General features: G+C 55.5%; 4 protein-coding genes across 4 annotated transcripts; 2 read left to right on the top strand and 2 right to left on the bottom strand.

Moving 5' to 3' along the window:
* Positions 1–8,200: 8,200 nt before the first annotated feature.
* CkaCkLH20_01422 (uncharacterized protein) lies at positions 8,201–8,953 on the top strand (the record flags this gene model as incomplete). Its single annotated transcript, XM_038884141.1, has 1 exon — positions 8,201–8,953. One exon carries the CDS (start codon positions 8,201–8,203, stop codon positions 8,951–8,953), a length of 753 nt encoding a protein of 250 aa, XP_038750733.1.
* Positions 8,954–9,731: 778 nt separating this feature from the next.
* CkaCkLH20_01421 (Spb1 domain-containing protein) lies at positions 9,732–12,489 on the bottom strand (the record flags this gene model as incomplete). Its single annotated transcript, XM_038884140.1, has 4 exons — positions 9,732–9,850; positions 9,927–10,361; positions 10,414–12,262; positions 12,322–12,489. 4 exons carry the CDS (start codon positions 12,487–12,489, stop codon positions 9,732–9,734), a joined length of 2,571 nt encoding a protein of 856 aa, XP_038750732.1.
* A 547-nt stretch (positions 12,490–13,036) lies between these two features.
* On the top strand, positions 13,037–15,662 carry CkaCkLH20_01420 (WD domain-containing protein; the record flags this gene model as incomplete). The annotated part of the gene is made up of 5 exons (XM_038884139.1): positions 13,037–13,732; positions 13,786–13,887; positions 13,939–14,068; positions 14,123–14,233; positions 14,284–15,662. The coding sequence occupies 5 exons, from the start codon at positions 13,037–13,039 to the stop codon at positions 15,660–15,662; spliced, it is 2,418 nt and encodes an 805-aa protein (XP_038750731.1).
* Positions 15,663–16,252: 590 nt separating this feature from the next.
* CkaCkLH20_01419 (uncharacterized protein) lies at positions 16,253–17,650 on the bottom strand (the record flags this gene model as incomplete). The annotated part of the gene is made up of 1 exon (XM_038884138.1): positions 16,253–17,650. The coding sequence occupies one exon, from the start codon at positions 17,648–17,650 to the stop codon at positions 16,253–16,255; it is 1,398 nt and encodes a 465-aa protein (XP_038750730.1).
* Positions 17,651–19,717: the final 2,067 nt, after the last annotated feature.

Here is a 19,717-nt window from a genome sequence, read left to right as displayed (position 1 = left end):
AACCTTTGCTTGACAGACGAGCCTGGACAGTCACGCAGTCCCACTGTAGTCATATGTACTTCAGGTATTTTCTCGTCGGATTGTTCCAAGTGCTGATGGGCTCGTGCCTCTGTGCCTCCCATCAAGCACAACATGCGCCTCAGCACGAGGGCTTGTAAGCTTTCACAAACTAGCGCCGAGTCATTGGAAACCGGTGGGATGCCGTTCTGCCACCCTGGCACAGCAAGCCACTGGATGCGTAATATGGAGACTTCGTCCGCTGTAGAAGTCTGGCTGTCAAGTATGAGTCGGAGAATAAAACGTCTCTCGAATAGTAAATCTTTACCCAGACAGGCCAGGTCCTGCCGGTTGTGCTGCCCTCATACGTATAATTTCTTGTTCGGGATCATACGGAGTCACTGCGACTCCGGCGGCCTCTGGAGTGCTGGAGTGACGCCACCTCTCAATTTCGATGGACCCAGCATTCTCGACGACCGAAGATCGAAAAGTAAATTCGGGAGATTTTGTCCGTTTTGGATACTTGGTGATGTTGCGTCGTCGGTGTGGTCAACCACGATTTGATACCGAGCCGTACGTATTCGCAGTAGAAGAGAGTGTCAAGCAGCTTCGATGTAGCTCCCCGTGACAACTCCTGTTTCGGATCGTCCGCCGTCCCACTGCGGCAACAGAGAAGTTGCGATAGGCCGGTTTGCTGCAGGGGAACATCCAGATGTCGTCCTACGATAGAATATCGCACCATTTTGACATCAAGTCAACATAGCTGCGACGTACAAGCGCTTCGAGTACCATTGACGCCGCATCTGGCACATTCGACAATATGAAGTGGCACTTGGCGGCCAGACAAATGGCCGTTCAACAACCCAGATGATTCGGAATGTCCGTCAATACGGCGAAAGGGGTCGAAATGGACAATCCAATACATTTTCATCGACAACAGTTGCTGGCAATGGTACGTTACATCGCATTCCGCGATGGTCTTTGCACGTCAGACTTGATCTTCAGCATGGTTGAGCATATGCTTGTGACTACTTGTTAGTGTCAGCGAAAGATGTGAAGGGGGACACAATGTGGAGAGAGATACTGACATCCTCCCCGACTGTGGCGTTGCGTCGGTTTCCATACGTACAATTAAGCTGTTGGTCCGTGGCAAAACCGTTCGGATTGGAGCGGAAACGGCCGTGTTTCTCTTCAGCTTTGTCCGTCCGAACACCAAATTGAGCTTGGACGGCCGTTTGTCAGGGACAACAAAGGCGTGCCAAAGCCGGTGAAGCTTAGTTTCGGTGGCTGGAGAATCTCCCAAAGCCCAAAATAGTGTCAGCACAAAGAACCAGCTGATCATGTCGTTCGAATATGCTGCCCAACCAGGACGACGGAGCCTCAAGCGTAAATATGGATGGCGGGGCGCCCATAGAACATCGACCAAGATCATTCCCAAGCTTAGCTAGTGGTCTAAGCTCCAAGACTCAAGAGAGCGTATCGACGGGATGACCTGCATACTCACCTGTGGCGGGCATTAGTTCGTTGAATATTCTGTCCCGTTGATTGGCAAAGCCTGGCCGGTAACACGTAGCCGCAACTCCATGTATGCGCGGAGGATTGACGACATATCCCATGATTCGGACAACTAGTGAATGGTATCCCCTCTTTCGCACTGCAGCAAAACTCTTGCGTCTTGGCTTGGTGTTGTGCAAAATAAGGCATTTAGAACCCCCGAAGATGCTGTGTGCGCAGACCCAAGAGGGGTACCGTCCGACTGGAACGATGCAGTGATCAGATTTGTAGCCCCAAGACGCCTGGTACCGCTGTCTCAATAACGCATGTCGCACGCAGCGCCAGAAGTTCGGCCACCAAAGTAACTTGCCAAGTGAGGCATTCAAGCTGGCAGTTGTTGTGCATCGAAAGTGAAGACATCGGAACTTGATTCGAATAGTGCCACGGTCTGCTGCATGGCTGCTACTCAAGGCGGCGGCTCCCTGTAGCCGGTGGCATTGTTGCTTGCGGAGGAACGGGCTGTGATCCGACGAGGGGGTGGCGATAGATAGCATTACTTTGGACAGACAGCAAATCGAGTCTCCGGGTCGACTGGTATAGACGTGTCTGGCAAGCACTGGACCAGGCTTGTCAACAGCGCATTTAGAGCATGCTCGTCTTGACCATGTACCGATGTCCGCGAGACCTAGCGTTTGCTCTCGGGTTTCAAGGTATAGTAAGCATCTCGTCAGCTTTGCAGCGATAAGCATTTGGGCTGATTTGTTGAGCTGAATCGTGATATCTGCAAGGCGGCTGTCTAATGTCCCTGCAGATGGCTCCCGTGATGCTAGGCCGCTCTGGCTTGTAACTGTGTGCCCGGTGCCCAGGCACGAGGAATTCTTGCTGTCTTACACGGATGGCGAGGAGGCGGCGATGTCAACAGCGTCGACGCTGTCTATATTTGTGTTTGCGTGTGAGACGCGGCAACCGGAGCTCATAGGCACCTGCAGTGCTCGGGACGGCTGGATCACTAGCTAGCTAGTGGAAGACTAACTCAGATCTGACGGCCGTGAGCTGGCGCCAGTGAACTTTGCAAGGCCTAGGTCAAGGGACCAGCTGGCGCAAGAATTAGCTGAGGTCGGAGATTTTAATCGGTAAGTGCCGTGAAAGCCGTGAGCGCCGCGACTGTTTCGAATGCCAAGCGTCTATCAACCCAGATCGACCGCACAGAAGTCCATCAGGATTGCCATGACGGGTCGACATATGAGTTCCGATAGCTGACAAGCCGCGGAGCTGGAGGTCTCGGTACAGGCCCATCCGGGAACGTCGTTTGGCCAGTTAACCCAGACATGGCAGCGGCTACATCCAGCCTCCAAGGGATGAAATGGCGAATGACAGCATACTGAAACGACGTGAGGCGGGAAGAAGAGCCTGCTGAGCCGGAGATATGATGACATAGTGTGCGGTAGACAAGTGCTCAGCAGTATTTGGAATCCGTGGATTCGTCGGGGCGTGCAGACATAGTCCACTGGACCCTGACGGCAAGGCAGACGTAAGCGTGGAATTGGATGACCCAGAGGAGACAAATCGGACCAGAGAACGGCGAGAGCGGGATGTGGTCTCGGAGGAGACCCAGGAAGGGTGCGAATTCTGCCCACTGGGCAGCACCGACAAGTTGACGGTGTCTCAGTCAACTAAGCCACCAGTTCGTCCCATTTCTCCGCCTTCCAATAGCCGCTTGGTTCCATTTGAGAATTCAGAGCTCCAGGAAGAGGCACTAGAGCGACGGCCACGAGAGTCAACTAGGCGTAGTGTGACCGTTCCTTTGCCACGGGGAGGCAGAGAGGCACAGGAGCAAGAGACAACTATTGCCCGGTAGTCGACGAAGGTTGGTAGTCGAAGGTGGTCCTGGTCTGCCCAGTCTCGGCCGGAACCAGAACAAGAACACGAACAGGACCAGCTAGGTAGGGTGGTAGGTAGCAGGGCGGCTCGATCCCTGCAGAAGGGCTTCCTCAAACCCTCCTCTTCCGGCTGCATATGTGGCCGGCGTTCTCCGTTGATGGATGCGGCGAAAGAAAACCACTGGAGGAAGTATTGGAGGAATTTGATGCTGTGTCACACACGATCTGTAGGCGAGATTTATCAGCTCGTGATGCTTCCCAAAGCAAAGCGTTACTGATGTCGACCGGGCCAGATGCATTGAACAGTGCAGGTTGCGTGGTTTTCGCAGGCGAGCGCAAGCCGTGATTCGTGAGATGATGAATTGTTGTGGAATGGCAACATGGTGAGTGAAGAGCCTCCAGGTCAGTCGCGATAGACTGCCCGTCTGGTGGCTACGAATTAGGTCTTGGTTGGCTTATGTAATCGGGATCCAGACCCCGGTATCAAGGAACTAAGGTACCTACGCAGTAACACCCCTGCCCTACCGGCTTTACCCCCGAACCTATCTTGAACGGGCTGCCATTTTCGGTACCTTCTTCATTGTACCTACCTCACCAACCTTACGGATACATGATACATCTACCACGGCTACGGAGTAGATGTCGGGACTGTCGATGGTGCAAGCGACTTGAAGACCCCCTTCTCAAATTTTCACCTGCCTGATCTGAACCAATTTGATTCCGAGGGAAGGCATCATCCCGACCTCCAGCCCCCAGAAGAACCGAATCTGCGTATTACAAGATTAACGAATGCCGCGTATGCAGGTCATAAGGCGATTTCGCCGATTAGAGCCCATCTCCGTCCGTTCCTTGTGCGCCCGGATGCCTCACAGGATATGATGATGGTCGTGTTGATCAGAGTAATCTCGTCACCTGGCCGTAAGGCATCGTCCAGAAACTCGAGATGTGAGAGAATATGACAAGTCGAGTCCACCTCGGAGGGGAGACACGGGTGGGCTGCCCCATCAAGGCTAAAGTAATTGATGGGAGCACCAAGGAAAAAGCAAGCAAGAGGCCAGCCCATGGCGATGGCATTACCGCTCAACACTTGACACTGTCGCAAGCTCGGGAGGCGCGGAGAGAGGCACGGAGAAAGGGAGGCAACCGCCGACAACCACATCGTGCGCCAAGTATGTGCATATTGGCTGCTCCGTGTTGCCGTCGTTGTGAGTGGTGGCCATGACTTGTTGACCATGGTCGGTTGCCACTCCGGTCACTAATACGGAGACGTCGAGATGTCCCCTCACCATCAGTCGGCGGCTGGGTGAAGCAAAAAAACAAACATGATGCTTTGCGAGTTTGAGAGGTTGGGTATTCGCAAATTGGTCGTGGAGGCGAAATGTAGGCGAGCGAACCGAGATTTACTCGGGTCATGGTGCTGGCCAGAACAGACGCAGCGATACCTGAGGTTTATCGCGGAGCAAGGTAGGGAAGATGATGGCAACGGCTGAAGGAAGGCGAGGAGATAGAAAGCCCACGAGCGACATGAGATGGGAATGGGACCAGGCTGTCTGGTTTACGGTTACAGGGTGGGCGTCAATGGGGGAGTTGGCAATATCCGGCCCAACCGGCGGTCGACCGTCGAAATCCGATATATCGATGATGAGTGCTTCGTCAGTCATGACAGTCAGGAGGGAGAGACTGTCGAGACTCGTGCTCGTGAAAGAGGGAGGTAGCAGGGAGCGTCTAGGTATTCGGAGTCGGAGGCTCGCCCAGAGGTAGCAGTCGGGTAACACGCAAGCAAGTAGGGACAATGCTGACGATGATGATCCTTGACGGTCCACGATGCTGCATGAGTTGGCCACTGACATTGGACCTGTCTCGATTTTCCTGCAGATTTCTTTTCTTTTTTCTTCCTTTTCTCTATTGCAGCCCAAGAATTGTCCAGGTGGCAGGCAGGGGTGTTTATGATGGCGGGCAGGGACTGGCAGGTGTCTCCCTCACTGCCACTTGGACCTGGACCTGGACCTTCCCAGACCGAGAGGGACGGAATGAAATGGATGAGGTGTCGATGATAGTGAGAGTGAGAGAGATGTGCCCGGTGTTGCCCTTTTCCAATTGTTACACGCCCCGTCCTGATCCATCGTATGTACCTTACCTGCCCTACGCCTGCCTTGGCATTCAAGGTGGTTAGGTACTCTGTACATTCCTCATCATCCTCTTCCTTCTCTTCCTCCAGGGCGTCACCTCACACCTCACTTACTGAATGAAGTACAGCCCCGGCTAGGTCATTTTGATCCTCCTCTTGCAGCGCCTTTCGACCGCCACAAACCCGGCCGAATGGTTAGGTGCTTACGGATTGGGAAGCTGACCGGCTGAACCTCAGGTCATCTCATCTCGTTGCTCAGATTCAAATCTACGAATACCTTACACGATGAGGTGCATGCATACCTACCTTACCTAGTACTCGTAACCCGGCCAGGTTACTCTGTAGTCTTTCCCGTGCTTCACTTTGCGGAGACGACACTTTTGAATTCCGTTTGAATCTGGCCAATGACCTCTTCCCCGGCGTTGGCTCCGACTATCACCGCGTCCACGTCCCTGCACCACACACCACACCCGCACCGCACCGCACCGCACCGCGGCGCACGGCATCTACGAACGACATGGACTTGCGATCTCCCTTTCCCTGTCCCCGGGCCCCCAGTCCGGGCCAGTGCCAGTGCCAGTGCCAGTCCCATCGGACTCTGTCACGCAGATGCAGCCACGGACGGACACGATGAGCCTGGGCCAACTTGTGCCCACCGCGTGCACTGGGCGCTTGCCTGTGCTCATCCCATCCCATCTCATCTCATCCATATCCTCGAAGTTGAGACGGATGTTTGTTGACCAGGTGCTGGCAGCCCGGAAAACTAGAAAGGCGGCGCTAATCGAGACCCCCGAAACATGAGATGAGAGAGCAACCCCTTCCCAACATGACGGATCTCATGATACCTACCTGCCGGCCGAATGCCCTGCCATCTCATTCTCGTCAAGACCATCCATCGCCTTGTCTCTCATTGTGAGCTTCTCCATCTCCACTATCTTACACTCACCCGCCATCTCACGTTCATCATGGAGTGCTCCACCTCCACTCTTCCGTACCAAGCATCTCATCCGACGTCGTCAACGGACAGGCCGGCGCAAATACTATCTGCACACTCTCACGAAGCATCAAGACCCTGAGAAAGGCGGCGGCGTCGGCGTTCTTGGCAATCGCCAGTCACCGAGTCGTCACCCCCAGATACCTTACCCACACGCCTCTCTCATCATGACTCCAGCCCTCCGATCCATGGTTCACCTCACACACCTCCATCTCAGCACCCATCGCACTATCGCACCATCGCACACACATTTGGTGGACTGAATCCGTGAAGCCTTACCTGCGCCAGCTAACCTAACCTACCTTAACCTCCCACCTCACTTTAGCCACTTTTGACTTATATAGCAACACTATCAACGGGATGGCGACGCGCTATCTCAAACTTACCTGCCAGGCTACCGACTGGCGTACCGTGCCTTGGCTGATACTGATACAGCTGGTCCTCCTTTGGATTCTGACTCTGACTATCCACCTGAGCTGCTCTGCTCAACGTCGTTACGACCGACCGCACGTCTGTCTATTTTGTACATGTCCAACCTGGATCACGCACCCACAGACCGAGTGGAAGGTGGACGGGAGCAGGTAGCGGTACACAGGCACGAGCACACACACACACACACACACATCAACCACTGACTTAATTTTCAACTGGTGTGCATGTGTGCGTGTGTGTCTTCTGCCCTCTTCCCTCGCCGGATTGGCGTGCCGTGGGTGCAGACGCGATCTCGACCCAAGGAGCGGTGCGGTGGTGACCATGTCACTTTTTTTTTTTTTCTGATGTAGGTACCCTTCTCGGTTCTGCCCCTGCTGCAGTTGAGCATGTACGAAGTACCTTCCGACCTCTCATTCCGCTTCTCTCTCCTCCCATTTTCCTCCCCCTTCTTTTCCTATCAAGTACCTGTCCCATTGGGGGGGTGCTTGCCCCGTCCCTTTTTTTATTTTTTATTTTTTCTCCCCTTCCCCTTCCTTACAAACGTCAAGGAGGAAGAAAAAAACAAGGGACCATTTACACATACATAAAATCATACATGGACACATGTACATGTGCATGTCGGTCCAGAGTATATTAAACCTGGCGGACATCCCGTCAGTATCCCGTCTCGAACCTAACGTCTCTCTCCTTGCTCGTCGCCGTCGCCGTTGCCGTTGCCTGTCACCTCCCGCCCACGTCCTTTGCCGACCACCCCCCCGAAAACAGGCCTGGGTTCGAGTATCCGTCAGGTACTGTACCCTTACTCAGTTGGCTGCCGTGTTTGCTTCTCCGACTCCATCTCCATGCAGGTCGGTCTCCGCATGTGGTCCTGCTCTTCCTTCTCCTCCTTGTCTGCATGTCGTCTTTGCCTGATCAGCGTCAGATCTGTACCGCCAACCACACTTCTCTCAACTTTTCTGTCAACTCCCAGCCGACAACTCACCAGGAGACGCACATCGCAACTGACTTGCAACCTCGTCGGATATTGTGTTATTAGACACTGACACCCATGAGGTTGCATGATCCGGCTGCCTTGCTGTCTTTTCCACTCTGCGTCAATCCGACGTTCCGATCCACCCCGTCGAACTCGTCGCCGACTCGTCTCCTCCCGCTCACCCGTTCGACCTTCTGCTAATACTGCCGACGCACTCCCGACCTGACGAGTCGATCAGGATTGGAACCGCCCACTCTCGTTTTCACTTTTTCTCCGAAGCAATCTCCTCCTGTTGAGGACTCATGGCCTACCACCACTCCAGCGGCTCCTCCGCTGGCTCTGCATTTCAGTCATTTCAGTATGCACAGGTAGGCCATTCTTTCACCGGCCCTCCGCATCCTTCGCAGCTGAACGGGCCTCCTTTGCAGCCCTTCCAAGATGCTCAATTCGACATCTTTGAGTGGTACCCAAAGTTTCAGTCATGCCTTCGATACTTTCTGGATCATGCTCAGTACACCGGGCCCATCCAGGCCGTAGCTGCCTTTGTCAACATCCAGCTGCCTTTTCAAAAGGCACAGAACCCCGTACTGTCCTCGAAGCCCACCGGCCCCTCGTCCCCTGCCGGGGCCGGCCCTTCAACTCCGTCCACCGCCCGAGCCGCTGGAAAGTTACCGCTGGGCGCCCAGTTGCCATCCGCCACCTACACGACTCTGACGCCGTACATTCGCCGGCTGGTAGCTACCGGCTTTGACTTACCATCCGTGTTACACGGCTTCTTCGGAGACGACTGGGTGGCCGGCATTGGGCCCATGCACGAAGCCGAGCGTCGCAACTACATGTTCGCGGCCAAGAGTGAGACTTGGCTCAAGGTCAAGACGCATTACGACATGGATGGCGAGCAGCAAGTCCCCTTTCTCAGGCCTCTGCAGAACGTCACCGAGAAAGAGATCGAAGCTGCCGAGGCTAGCTGGAGTGAATGGTTGGCCATGCAGGACTGGATGCTGGGACCGCGAGCCCCTGATCATGGACCCAAGATCAAGCAGGAAGACGACTAAACGGCCCGCGCGCAAGACGGCCGAGGATTGGATATGCGCACGATACGATGTAATCACACGACAATGAGATATCTTTGCATTTACGGCTTGCTCTCGGGATAGCAACGGCGTTCTTCGGTTCTTTCAGCACGACGGCAAACACGAAACACTTGTACGATGTCAAGATGCAGGGGAAACACCTCTACAAGGGGTCAAAAGTTCCCGGAAAAAACACCGGGGGGTTGCGTTTGTTTCTGCGCGTCGTCCATCCATCTTCTTGGGATGCTGTAGAGTACGAACCTCGGTGTCAGGCACGGGGGCCTATGGTTTTGTTGTTGTATTTTTTTGTTTACGGCGGCATTTGTCCTTCATATATGATTCCCTTCCTCCGCTGATAGAGGTTCGCTTTTCAGGGCGCGCGGGACGATATTTAGTTTCAAAACTTATGATAATGTTCATTACATGACAATCCTCGCTTTCCATGCACCTGCTGGTGAGTCAACCCGGCAGATGGCTTGACTGAGACCTACACATACATATGAACACGGCAAATCGTATCCATTCCGGGGGCGTGGGAACGACTCAGACTATCACACAGACATGCGAACCCCGTACCAGTGCCGCCTGCCGTGGGTGTGAATGAATACCAGATAGTCAGACACATCAATTGAATCTCCACGTGCAGATAACATTCTTCCTGTATCATGCTTGCTTTTTGGATTATTACAGATTCTATCATTTTCTACGCCGTCTAAGATCCAGGGTATGATCAACGTCAAAACAACGACCGCGACACCGTCTATTTCTTCTTCTTGGCTAGCCTCTTCTGCGCCCTCAGGTCCTTCTTCATTCTCGAGTCCACAATAGTGTAACGGCCCTTGACGCCCTTGGGACGACCCTTGACACCACGGTTGAGACCTGCGCGGCACGTTAGCAAAAACTTCTTCACACCACAGTCGAGTGATCCCCGACCACCGGGACTGGTAGTACTCACCCCTGGCAATGACCAGCGTGGGCTTGGGCCTGCGTTGGACGCGGCCGGCCTTGGCCATCATCTTGGCGATGCTGTCCGCCTTCTCCTTCTCCGTCATGCCCTCCTCGTTGTTGAGCAGGTCCGACTTCTTCTTGAGCTTCTCGAGGCGCTGCGCGGCCTTGAACTTCTTGCGCGCCTTGGCCTCGCGCACCTTCTTGATCGGCCGCGCGTTGTACGCACGCAGCTTCTCGCGTATCGCCGCCGCCGCCGCCTTGGTGATGGGCTTCTGCGGCCGGTCGTGCTTGCCCTCGTCGTCGACGAACCAGTCCGGCAGGCCGTCCCGGTCCTTGAGCGCCCACTTGTTGAAGCCGTCGTCGATGAGGTCGTGCTTGGTCTTTTCGCCCGTCGCCAGCTGGTGCGCGAGCGTCATCGCCTCCGCGGTGATGATGTCGATGTCTGGGTTTTTGGTCAGCGCTGTTATCATTTCCACTGCCAGTCGGGAGCTTACCTAGCCTGCCGTCGGCGCGTCTCTTCTCCTGGTTCTCCCAGTCCTCCTCCTTGTGCTTGACCACTTCGAAGCCGGCTTCCTCGTCCTCGCTTTCGCTGGACTCGTCGTCGTCCTTCGCAGCAGGTTTCTTCTTGTCTTCCTTGGCCTTCTTCTTCTTCTCCTCCTCGGCCTTCTTCTTGGCCTCCTTCTTAGCCTTCTTCAAAGACTTGGGCTCTTCGCCATTCTCAGCTCTCTGGTTGTTGTACTCGATACCCTCCATGTCATCATCTTCAGGCTCGTCGAGAACACCGGGGATATCCTTGAAGATATCCTGGCTGAAGAAATTCCTCGCGCGCTTGGACAAGTCGCCGTCCTCGGGAGTGTTATCCAAGTCAGTGACGAGAGGCTTGCCGGAGTCGTCTTCATCCTCGTCAGAGTCCGAGTCGCTGCCGGATTCGATCTCGAACTCCTCATCACTGTCGCTGTTCTCACCGCCAGAGACGCCCGCCCACTCGTCGTCGTCGTGCTCCTCGCGAGCGCGCTTGGCGCGCCACTTCGCGTCCGCCGCCGCCTTGCGCTCCTTCCACTGGTCGTACATGCCGTCCAGTTCCCGCTCGAGACGGTCTTCGGCCTCGTCTTCGCTTTCGTCCTCCGATCCGTACGAGATCCCGGACTCGGCCTCCTTCTTCTTCTTCTCGTTCTCCTTGATGAGCGCCATCCTTCCCTTGGCAATCTTGTTCACGCCGCCGGCCTTGTCGACCGTCTTGAGCGCGAACATGGCGTCGGGACCGAGGGGGCCGTGCTGCTCCATACCGATATCCATGGGTGCCACCATGTTGAGCTGCATGCGCACGATGTCCTTCTGCTTCTTCTCGTTCTCTTTCCTCCTCTCCTTCTTCTTCTTGGAGTCGTCCTTGTTCTTCAGCGCCTCCAGCTCCTCCTGGATCCGCAGCTCCTCGTCCATGGACTCGACCTCGGCAACCTCCTCGCCGGCGACCTGCTCCTGGAGAGACTTTTGTGCCTTTTCCGTCTTCTTGGTGGGGAAGCCGAAGATCTCGCGGACCTTGAGACGCCATCTGAGTAGCGTCTTGAACTCCTTCCTTCCGAGAACCTTCAAATCGGCGCAGTCTCGGCGGATTTCGTCCGTGGTCTCGGGGAGCTTGTCCAGGGCCGCCAGCGCGAGGTCGCCGTTGTTGGTCTGGTCGAACGAGATCTGGTTTGCGGAGCCGAGGATGGCGATCGGGTCGGTGGTCTGGATGAACTCGCTGGCCGTGACGACCTTGTGCTGCGTCCAGTCTCCCTCCTCGTAACCGTCACGCTTGCGCTTTTTCGTCTCCGGGTTGTACACCTTGGCCTCGTTGTTGGGCGTCGCGTCCTTGAGCTCGGCGAAGACGGCGCGGGGGTCGAGGAACCGCGGGTCGATGCGCTTGGGCGCCTTGTAGCCCTTGCAGACGACGAAGATTTCGGCGGAGACGTTTCTCGACGACGGGGGCTTGGTGGCCTCGACCTTTGTGAAGAGCTGGTTGAACACCCACAGAAGAGGGTTGTAGTCCTTGGAGCGGAAGACCTTGGTCACGAAGGTACCGCCCTCGGCGAGGAACTCGGTCGCCAGCTTCATGGACTGCAGCACCAGCTCGGCCTGGTTGAAGGAGTCCTGGTTCCAGGCGGTACCGACGTTGGGCGCACCATCGTGCAGAACACAGTCGGCCTTCCATGTCTTGAGGTGCTGGCGGATCGTGGCTCGACATTTATCGGTCGTAATATCGCTCTGGAAGGTAATGACCTTGGGAATCGGCTTGATGGGCGAAAGATCGACACCGACGATCAGGGCACCGACGGGACATGTTTCGGCTGCGACTTGACACCACGACTGCGATTGATTGTCAGAACGAACACAATGATACAAAGAGGTTATGTCGTGGGACTTACACCTGGCGCAGCGCAAAGATCGACGACGACCCTGCTCTTCTCCAAAAAGCCATACTTCTTGTTCAGCTGGATCAGCTTGAACGCAGCTCTGGCACGGTACCCCTTCTCCTTGGCAAGCTTGTACCACTTATCCAAACGCCCCTTTCCGTGCTTCTTCTGAATCGCCATTTTGTCGAGCTGAGGGCGGCGACGACGGGATCTCGAGGTGGAGGAGGATATGCGACCGTCGTCCGCTCGCTGCAATGAAGATTCATGTATGGGCCCCGCCGCCTCCCAGACAATTTTTTTGAGAAATTCTAGGGACCGATAACGATCACGTGGAGATAATGGATGTGATGTGGGTCATCCCGGCCTGCAGGAGCTTGGACTTTTTTCGCGCCGGACCCGTGCATCTGGAATTCAAAAAATCAATTAAACCACCGGGGTAGGTGGGTCCGACCCGCGTCGCGCGCGCGCGACGCCATCGCGTCCAAAGTACTTCGAGGTGGTTGAGTCTAGTACGTAAAAGACGTCAGACACGAAGCTCGCCTCCTCCCACCCTGTCCGCCAGGCCCTGCCATTCACCACCCCAGCTTTCAATCCCACAATTGAAATCTTCCCGCATCTCGGCCACGACGAAACGCTTTAAGCTGGAAGTTCTTCTGTGACAATTGTTTGTTTACTTTATATATCAACTGAAGAGGCAACCAACTCCCCGAAACCCCCGATTTCCGCCATGGTCTATCACGGCGGCATGGCGAGCCCGCCGCCGAGCGATGGCCTCATCCCGGCCTCCTCGCCGACGCTCCCCTCGTCACCACCCCCGCGAGCCTCGCGCAAGGAGAAGCGAAAACCCAGCGTGACACCTAGAAAGTTCAGGCGGTTCTTCACCCCGCGAGCCGGCCGCGGCGGGATGCCCTCTCAGAGCTCGAGGCCGGTCCTCGCCGAGATGGGCGACCCTGCGATTAATGCCCAGCAGACCCCTCCCCGATCCAGCCCGGACGTTTCGGGACCGATCTCGCCAACCTCGAACCCGAGCTTTCTGTCGCCTTTTGGAAGTGAGGAGAGCCAGAAGAAGAGGAAGAGGGGTGTTGTAAATGCAATTCCCATGAAGTTGCCACAGCTGGCCCGCGGCTCGGGGACGAAACTGTCGAGAACACAACTGGAGGATTTGGAGGAGGAGGACGGAATGCCTCTGGGACGGAGCCCGCTGGCAAGGTCTCCTTTGGGCCAAAATGAGAATGTTGAAGATCAAGTGGTCGGGTCGCCTGAGGTTCACTCTCCCTCAGCTCCCCAGCTGCCGCCTCTCGGGAGGAGATATCCCTCTGGGCCGCAGACGTCACCAGATGAGTTTGCGCGGAAGCTGAGCTCCTTAACGGCTAGCAATTTCTCGTCTGTGGGATATGATGGTTTGAGGCCGAGGTCTACTCTGGTGAGTACTCTACGTTCGGGTCCAGCTTGCGGCCAATAACTAACTGTGTCTAGATCGATTATTTTAAGTGCAACCGGGCAGGTGTTCAGAACTCGAGCAAGGGCAAGCCCGTCGCCTCTCTTTCCAAGCCCCTCAGACCTGCAAAAGAGGAATCCGTACGTTTGATACTTCTGCTGCTGATGAGACCAAAACTGACCGGTTTATAGCCCGAGCCTAAATACCAACCACAGCCGGTGATCAAACTTCGCAACCGTGGTTTTGGTGCCCAGCTTCTACTTCGCGAACAAGGCAGCACTCCTAGACCAGGTCGTCAACACCTTGAGTATCCCGCTTTTGGTAAGGAAGCCCCTTGTGTGCCTGTCTCCAAAGCCATGAACTGACCATGTCTAGACTCAAGAGCAAGCACAGCTTCTTTCTGGAGCAAGGGAACCGACACACATATGATCAGCGCGCATCTGACTCAATCGAATACTATTCCATTCAGTCTGGCGAGCTGTCACAGTGAGTACCATTGGATCCGTCTCCAAACTTCATTCGGCTAAACACTGCAGATGCCCCTCTCACAGCAATTGGCGACGAAGAAGGCTTCATTCGCTTCTTCGACACCACGACTACCCAAGCAGGAGAGACCCCCAAACCGAAGGTCGAGATGATCATGCAAGGCCACGAAAACGCAATCATGGACCTCGCCTTCTCCGACGACGACCTTCGCCTCGTGAGCGCCTGCGGCGACCGCTCCGGCAAGATCTTCGACGTCATGACGCAGTCTGTCGCCGCGGAACTCAACGGCGGACATTTCCAATCCATGCGCCGCGTCCAGTTCCAACCAGGCCAGGCCAATGGCAACGTCGTCGCAACCTCGGACCGCGACGGCAAGATCCAGATCTGGGACCTTCGCTGCTCCTCCGCCCCAACTTCCGCCTTCTCCACCCGCGGCCCCGAAGGCATCCTTCACAGAGACCGCAGCCTTTCCCCCCTCTGGGCCCGGACTACAAACACGATCGACGGCGCCCACGCCCGCACCGTCGAGAACGTCACCTCTCCCGCCTCCGTCACCGCCTTGCAATACATGCCCCCTGGCCGCGAGCACCTCCTCCTCTCCGCCTCCGAGGCGAACGCCTGCATCAAGCTCTGGGACACCCGCTATATCACACCACGCAACCGCCCCGACGCCACCCCGCTCGCCATCACCGCCGAGCCAGCAACCCACCGCTGGCGCCCCTATGGCCTGACCTCTCTCGCCCTCAGCAGTGACGCCGCCCGTCTCTACGCCGTTTGTAAGGACAACACCGTCTACGCCTACTCCACCTCTCACTTGATGCTCGGCCAAGCCCCTGAACTCTCCACCCGGCCTCCTCGCCAGAAAGCCGGCTCCGCCGTCCGCGGCCTCGGTCCCCTCTACGGCTTCAAGCACGACTTGTTCCACGTTAAGTCCTTCTACGTCCGCTGCGCCGTCCGCCCCGTCTCCATCACCGGCACTGAGCTCCTCGCCGTAGGAAGCGACAAGTGCGCCCTCCTCTTCCCCACCGACGAGCGCCTCATGAGGGAGCACTGGGACACCCAAAGCCACCTCGCCCAGCCCACCACGGAACCCGCCGCGCCGCAACCCAAGGGCACCGCACCCGCCACCGGCCAGGTCCCCATCGTCCGCAACGGCACCCCCCTGATTCGCGGCCACCGCCGCGAGGTCACGGGCCTGAGCTGGACAAACGAGGGCAAGCTCGTCACCATCTCGGACGACTACATGGCGCGGCACTGGCAAGAAGGCGGCGACGGCAGCGACGTTCCCAACGGCTGCGGCACGGCGTGGGATCTGCGCACCGGCGGCGAGTTCGGCGGCAGGAGACACATGTCCGGGTACGCCGACGTCGCGGACGACTGGGACCGAGACGACGATAACGACGACGATGACATGCACTCCGAGTGCTGATCGGACCCTCTCCTCCCCCCTTTTTTATACACCCTTTTTTTGTGTTTTCTTTTTTTTCTTGACTGCTTGACTGAAGGATACCTCGCTCGAGAAGGGGATGCGATGCGACACTCGATACAAACAAAAGTTTTCTGGCCTTTGTGTACATTGGACGATGGATGGATGGATGGATAGGATGGGATGGTATTGGGTGCATTTTCAGGTTCACGACGGGTCAGGCTGGGCTTTTCACGATCATGGCACACGGCATTGCGATAGGATTATACTAGATACCACTGCGTGTTTTCGCCCTTCTTTCGTAAAAGAGACTTGGGATTTCCCCTTGGCACATGAATGATATACGTCACTGCAAGGTTTTGAAGCTCTTGAATACATGAGTGTTGGGGTATGTGCGTATGTGGTATATACATGCTATGTACTCGGTCTAGGAATCAATACACCGGTCTGATGAGTACGCAAGCCAAAAACGCGCAAAGAAAACTATAGGGGGTATCGTGTATCTATCCCATGCGGTATCTTAATACAAACGCTCCAGAAACGCCGAGGTCGCGATGCTAAGCTCGATGATAATGCCTCCTTTTCCGTCCCCTTCATGACCTCCTAGCCAAGCAAAACATGCCCACGATCGCGGCCAGTCCTGCGATGAGGACGATATTGGATAACAAGGCGATGAAAGACCTCGCTTGCCGCGTGGAGGGCGGCATATCAGCCGCGCCGTCGGTCGAGAATGCGCCCTGACCCTTCCTGTCGGGGACCGGCAGCTTCCCGTCGAATTTCATAGACCCCGACGCCGGACAGCATGCGGGCGGTTGTCCCTCGAGGTCGATCGGAACTGGTGCCGCTGAAGTCTCGGACCTTTTCTGCCTTGCATGTTTGCAGAGCCACGTGTTCGACCTCTCGCTGTCTTCGGAACCTCGCTGAGAAGCCTGCGCTCTCCTCTCGTGAGTCACTACCACGCTGTCGCGCAGCCGGCCGCCAGATCCAAGTGAAATCCAAGAGCTCATGGCCTTGTCATCCTCGAAGTCGGTCTCGCAGACGTTGTCGAGCTGGCTGACGAGGAGCAGCATGTTGTCAAATATGCAGATTGCCTCTTGTATGACATCATGATGCTCCTGTGCAGTCAGAAGGCCCTCGGATTCCGCCAGTCTTCTCTTAAACTCCTTCTTTAGATCCTCGCCATCAAGAGCAGTGGCAAAGTGGAAGAAACTCAGAGGGAACGTGTGCCGCAGATGCTTTTCGCCGATTTCGAGAGTTCCACTATCCCCTCCAAATAGATCAACCGGCGCTCTTGCTTCATGTTTCTTTTGCGGGCGTGGTTGACAGGCCTGCTGAGATGGTGGGATTGGCGATGGTACTTGGTCCCAAAAGTCTGAACCTGCGGACTCGAGGGTCGCCCTGATAAACCTTCCACCAGCAAAGAGAGCCATGAAAAGGATGTACGAGTAGGCTAGCAAGACATGCGGCTTCCTTTCGATCGTGCGTTTTACATGCCGTACGAACTCGGCGAGGCGACTTGATTCAGAGACGATTCTCAACTGCTCTTCGACAACCTCAGGAGACCATCCTGTAAGAGAGCGAATGTCTGACCGCAACCGATCTGAGCGCATCAGTCCTGGCAAGTAAATGGACTCCAATATCGACCGAGTCCTTTCGGTGATGGCGACATTGTTTTTCAACCTAGTCTCGGCGTTGGAAACTGTAGACGGAACCTCCGAGGTGCCTTGCGCGGAGTCATATTTCGCCGCGGCAGAAGAGTCGACGATATCCTTCAATAGTGACTCAAAAGCGATGTAGATAGGGGCAATGTGAAGCAGACCAGAGACGTAAATGGCGGGGTCGGCAGATCGGGGAGGGATCGCCAGCGGCAGACGGGCGATGATCAGCCTGTTAAGCTTCGTATGAACGGAACGGGTTGCGGCAGCGATGGACTCTGACAAGGGACGTTGGACATCCTCGGGCGGTGGCGGCGGTGCGGCTGCTGAAGTCATAGTCACGACGTGGCCGAGACGTCGATTTTGTTATCAAGCCTCCAGGTGAAGGAGTTGCGGCGCCAGAGGCTTATAGGAAGCGTGCAGATCGTGGCCCGGTAGCGTAGGTCATAGAACGTGTAAGTCTCGGCAAGTGTAGGAGCCGTTCGGGGAGCCAGAGGATATTTCTAGGATAACGATGGTGTTTTCTTTGTCGAGTTCGAAGTGGTGTAAACGTCGGAAGAGGTGGCTGCCAAGGACAGTCCTAGAAGACTTTCTCCTCGTGCTTGCTTTCTCTTAGTTGTCTGGGATGTAACTTGCGGAGGGAGAAGCCAGATGTAGGCAGAGGGAACAGAAGCGGCAGTCGTAGCGTCGATCTTGAATATATGGTGCAGTCCAATGATCGGTGTGCCTGGGCTCTTGTCTATCTCTCCTGCCGGGCGGGATATCCCACCTCCGTTTTTAGAGGAAGAAAGAGATATAGCGTTCCGGAGGAAGGAGGCTAGATCGTGGTGTATGACCCCCGATCTGAATACCACGACAACGACGTCGACGACTTTGATACCAATTTAATGATAATAACGACGTAGAGGCTGACAGAGACGACGAGGGAGACAATGACAACGGTAGAGATAACAATGGAAGATATGCTGATATTTCTTCAACCTGATGACGTCTCAGCGAAAAGAATCTAGTTCCTATGTTTTCAGAACAGACGAATAACCACGATAAGCAAGTGACCTCACGACTCAAAGACCGCACAACCCTTTGTCTTGTCCGAAATGACAAGAAAAATATTAAAGACCCGACTGGAATTGTGAAAGAAAAAGCTGAAGAACAGCGGCAACAGTACCCTGGATCCACGCCCAGGGAACCTAACCTCGAAGAGGGAGAGGGGGCGGGGGGATGGCGAGGGGTCCTGGGAGTGTCAGTGGACGCTGTTCAGGTTCAGGGGTCAAGTCGCCGTCGTCGGCCCCGTAGGGCCACTTTTTCGAATCGGGCTGGACCTCACTGGAACAGTTTGCGCATTGCAGTCCAGCCAGACGCATTGCTACGCCTGTGACTAGCCCGCTGCGGTCGGCGTTGAAAACCTGGAAGCTGGAAGAGACATGAGAAGACCTGCCTTACTTGGGTGTCATGTGTTTTGGTTGGGGCTTTCGGGGGATCCTCTGCAGAAGAAACCATTCTTCCCCGCTGTGTCCAGCGATCGGCTTTTTGGCAGGTCATCAGCCCGCGGAGGTCAAGCCACTTTCGCACGTCCGTCGTACGAAGTCCGGACTGCACCTTTTTAGTCTTGTCGTCTTCCCATCCATGATCCATCCATCTCATCTCCAGGGCTTCTCGTCAGTCCGTCTTTACTCTTGTCAGGCCGTGCCTCATTCCCAAGGTTATTTGCGGCTGTTGATCATCCTGTGAGGTCGACAAACTTTCAGATTTCCCGCAACTCTATCTCGATCAACGCAGGGGGAGCCCAGCACGCCTCAGGATACGAACCTTTTCCTTTCACTTCCTTTTGAGTATTTTTGACTATACGGATTTATTGCCGCAGTGGAGTTGGGAGTCGGGAAAGGGTCCAGGCAGCGACGGGCGGCGGCGGAGGCGGCGAATCCGATTGCGCGGCGCGCGCGCGCTCCCATCGTCGATCCCACACCCGAAAAAAAAAAAACATCGTATTCTGGAAAACCGGACCATCGAATTCTCAGAAATCCGATTTTCCAAGTCCGCGCATCTGCAATCATCCTCGAGGCAGCCAATGAAACAGGCACTCGCTAATATCGAGCATCACCCCACGCTGCGACCTGCAGATATAACCCACCCCTTATCGTGTGTGACACCTTCTCGGAATCTTCTGAGGCTGGCCGGACCATGCCATGCGGCCGGCTAGCGGGATGTCAAGTTGGGCGTTGTTGACAGTGTGGCGCGCGATGCCAAGATCGACTTTCATCCTCAGAGGTGTCAATGGTGCATGGGAATTGAACAAGTGATTTATATTATCAAGTGACACAGGGCGGACACCTTCGAGTCTGCGCTCCAGGTTGACCCAATCCCGGTAAACGCCATGCTAACGCCTTTATCTATGCATAAGTA

The sequence above is a fragment of the Colletotrichum karsti genome (genome assembly GCF_011947395.1).
Source record: "Colletotrichum karsti strain CkLH20 chromosome Unknown Scaffold3, whole genome shotgun sequence".
NCBI lineage: Eukaryota > Fungi > Ascomycota > Sordariomycetes > Glomerellales > Glomerellaceae > Colletotrichum > Colletotrichum karsti.
Note: the sequence above shows the minus strand (reverse complement) of the source record. Positions and strands in the feature narration are given on the sequence as shown.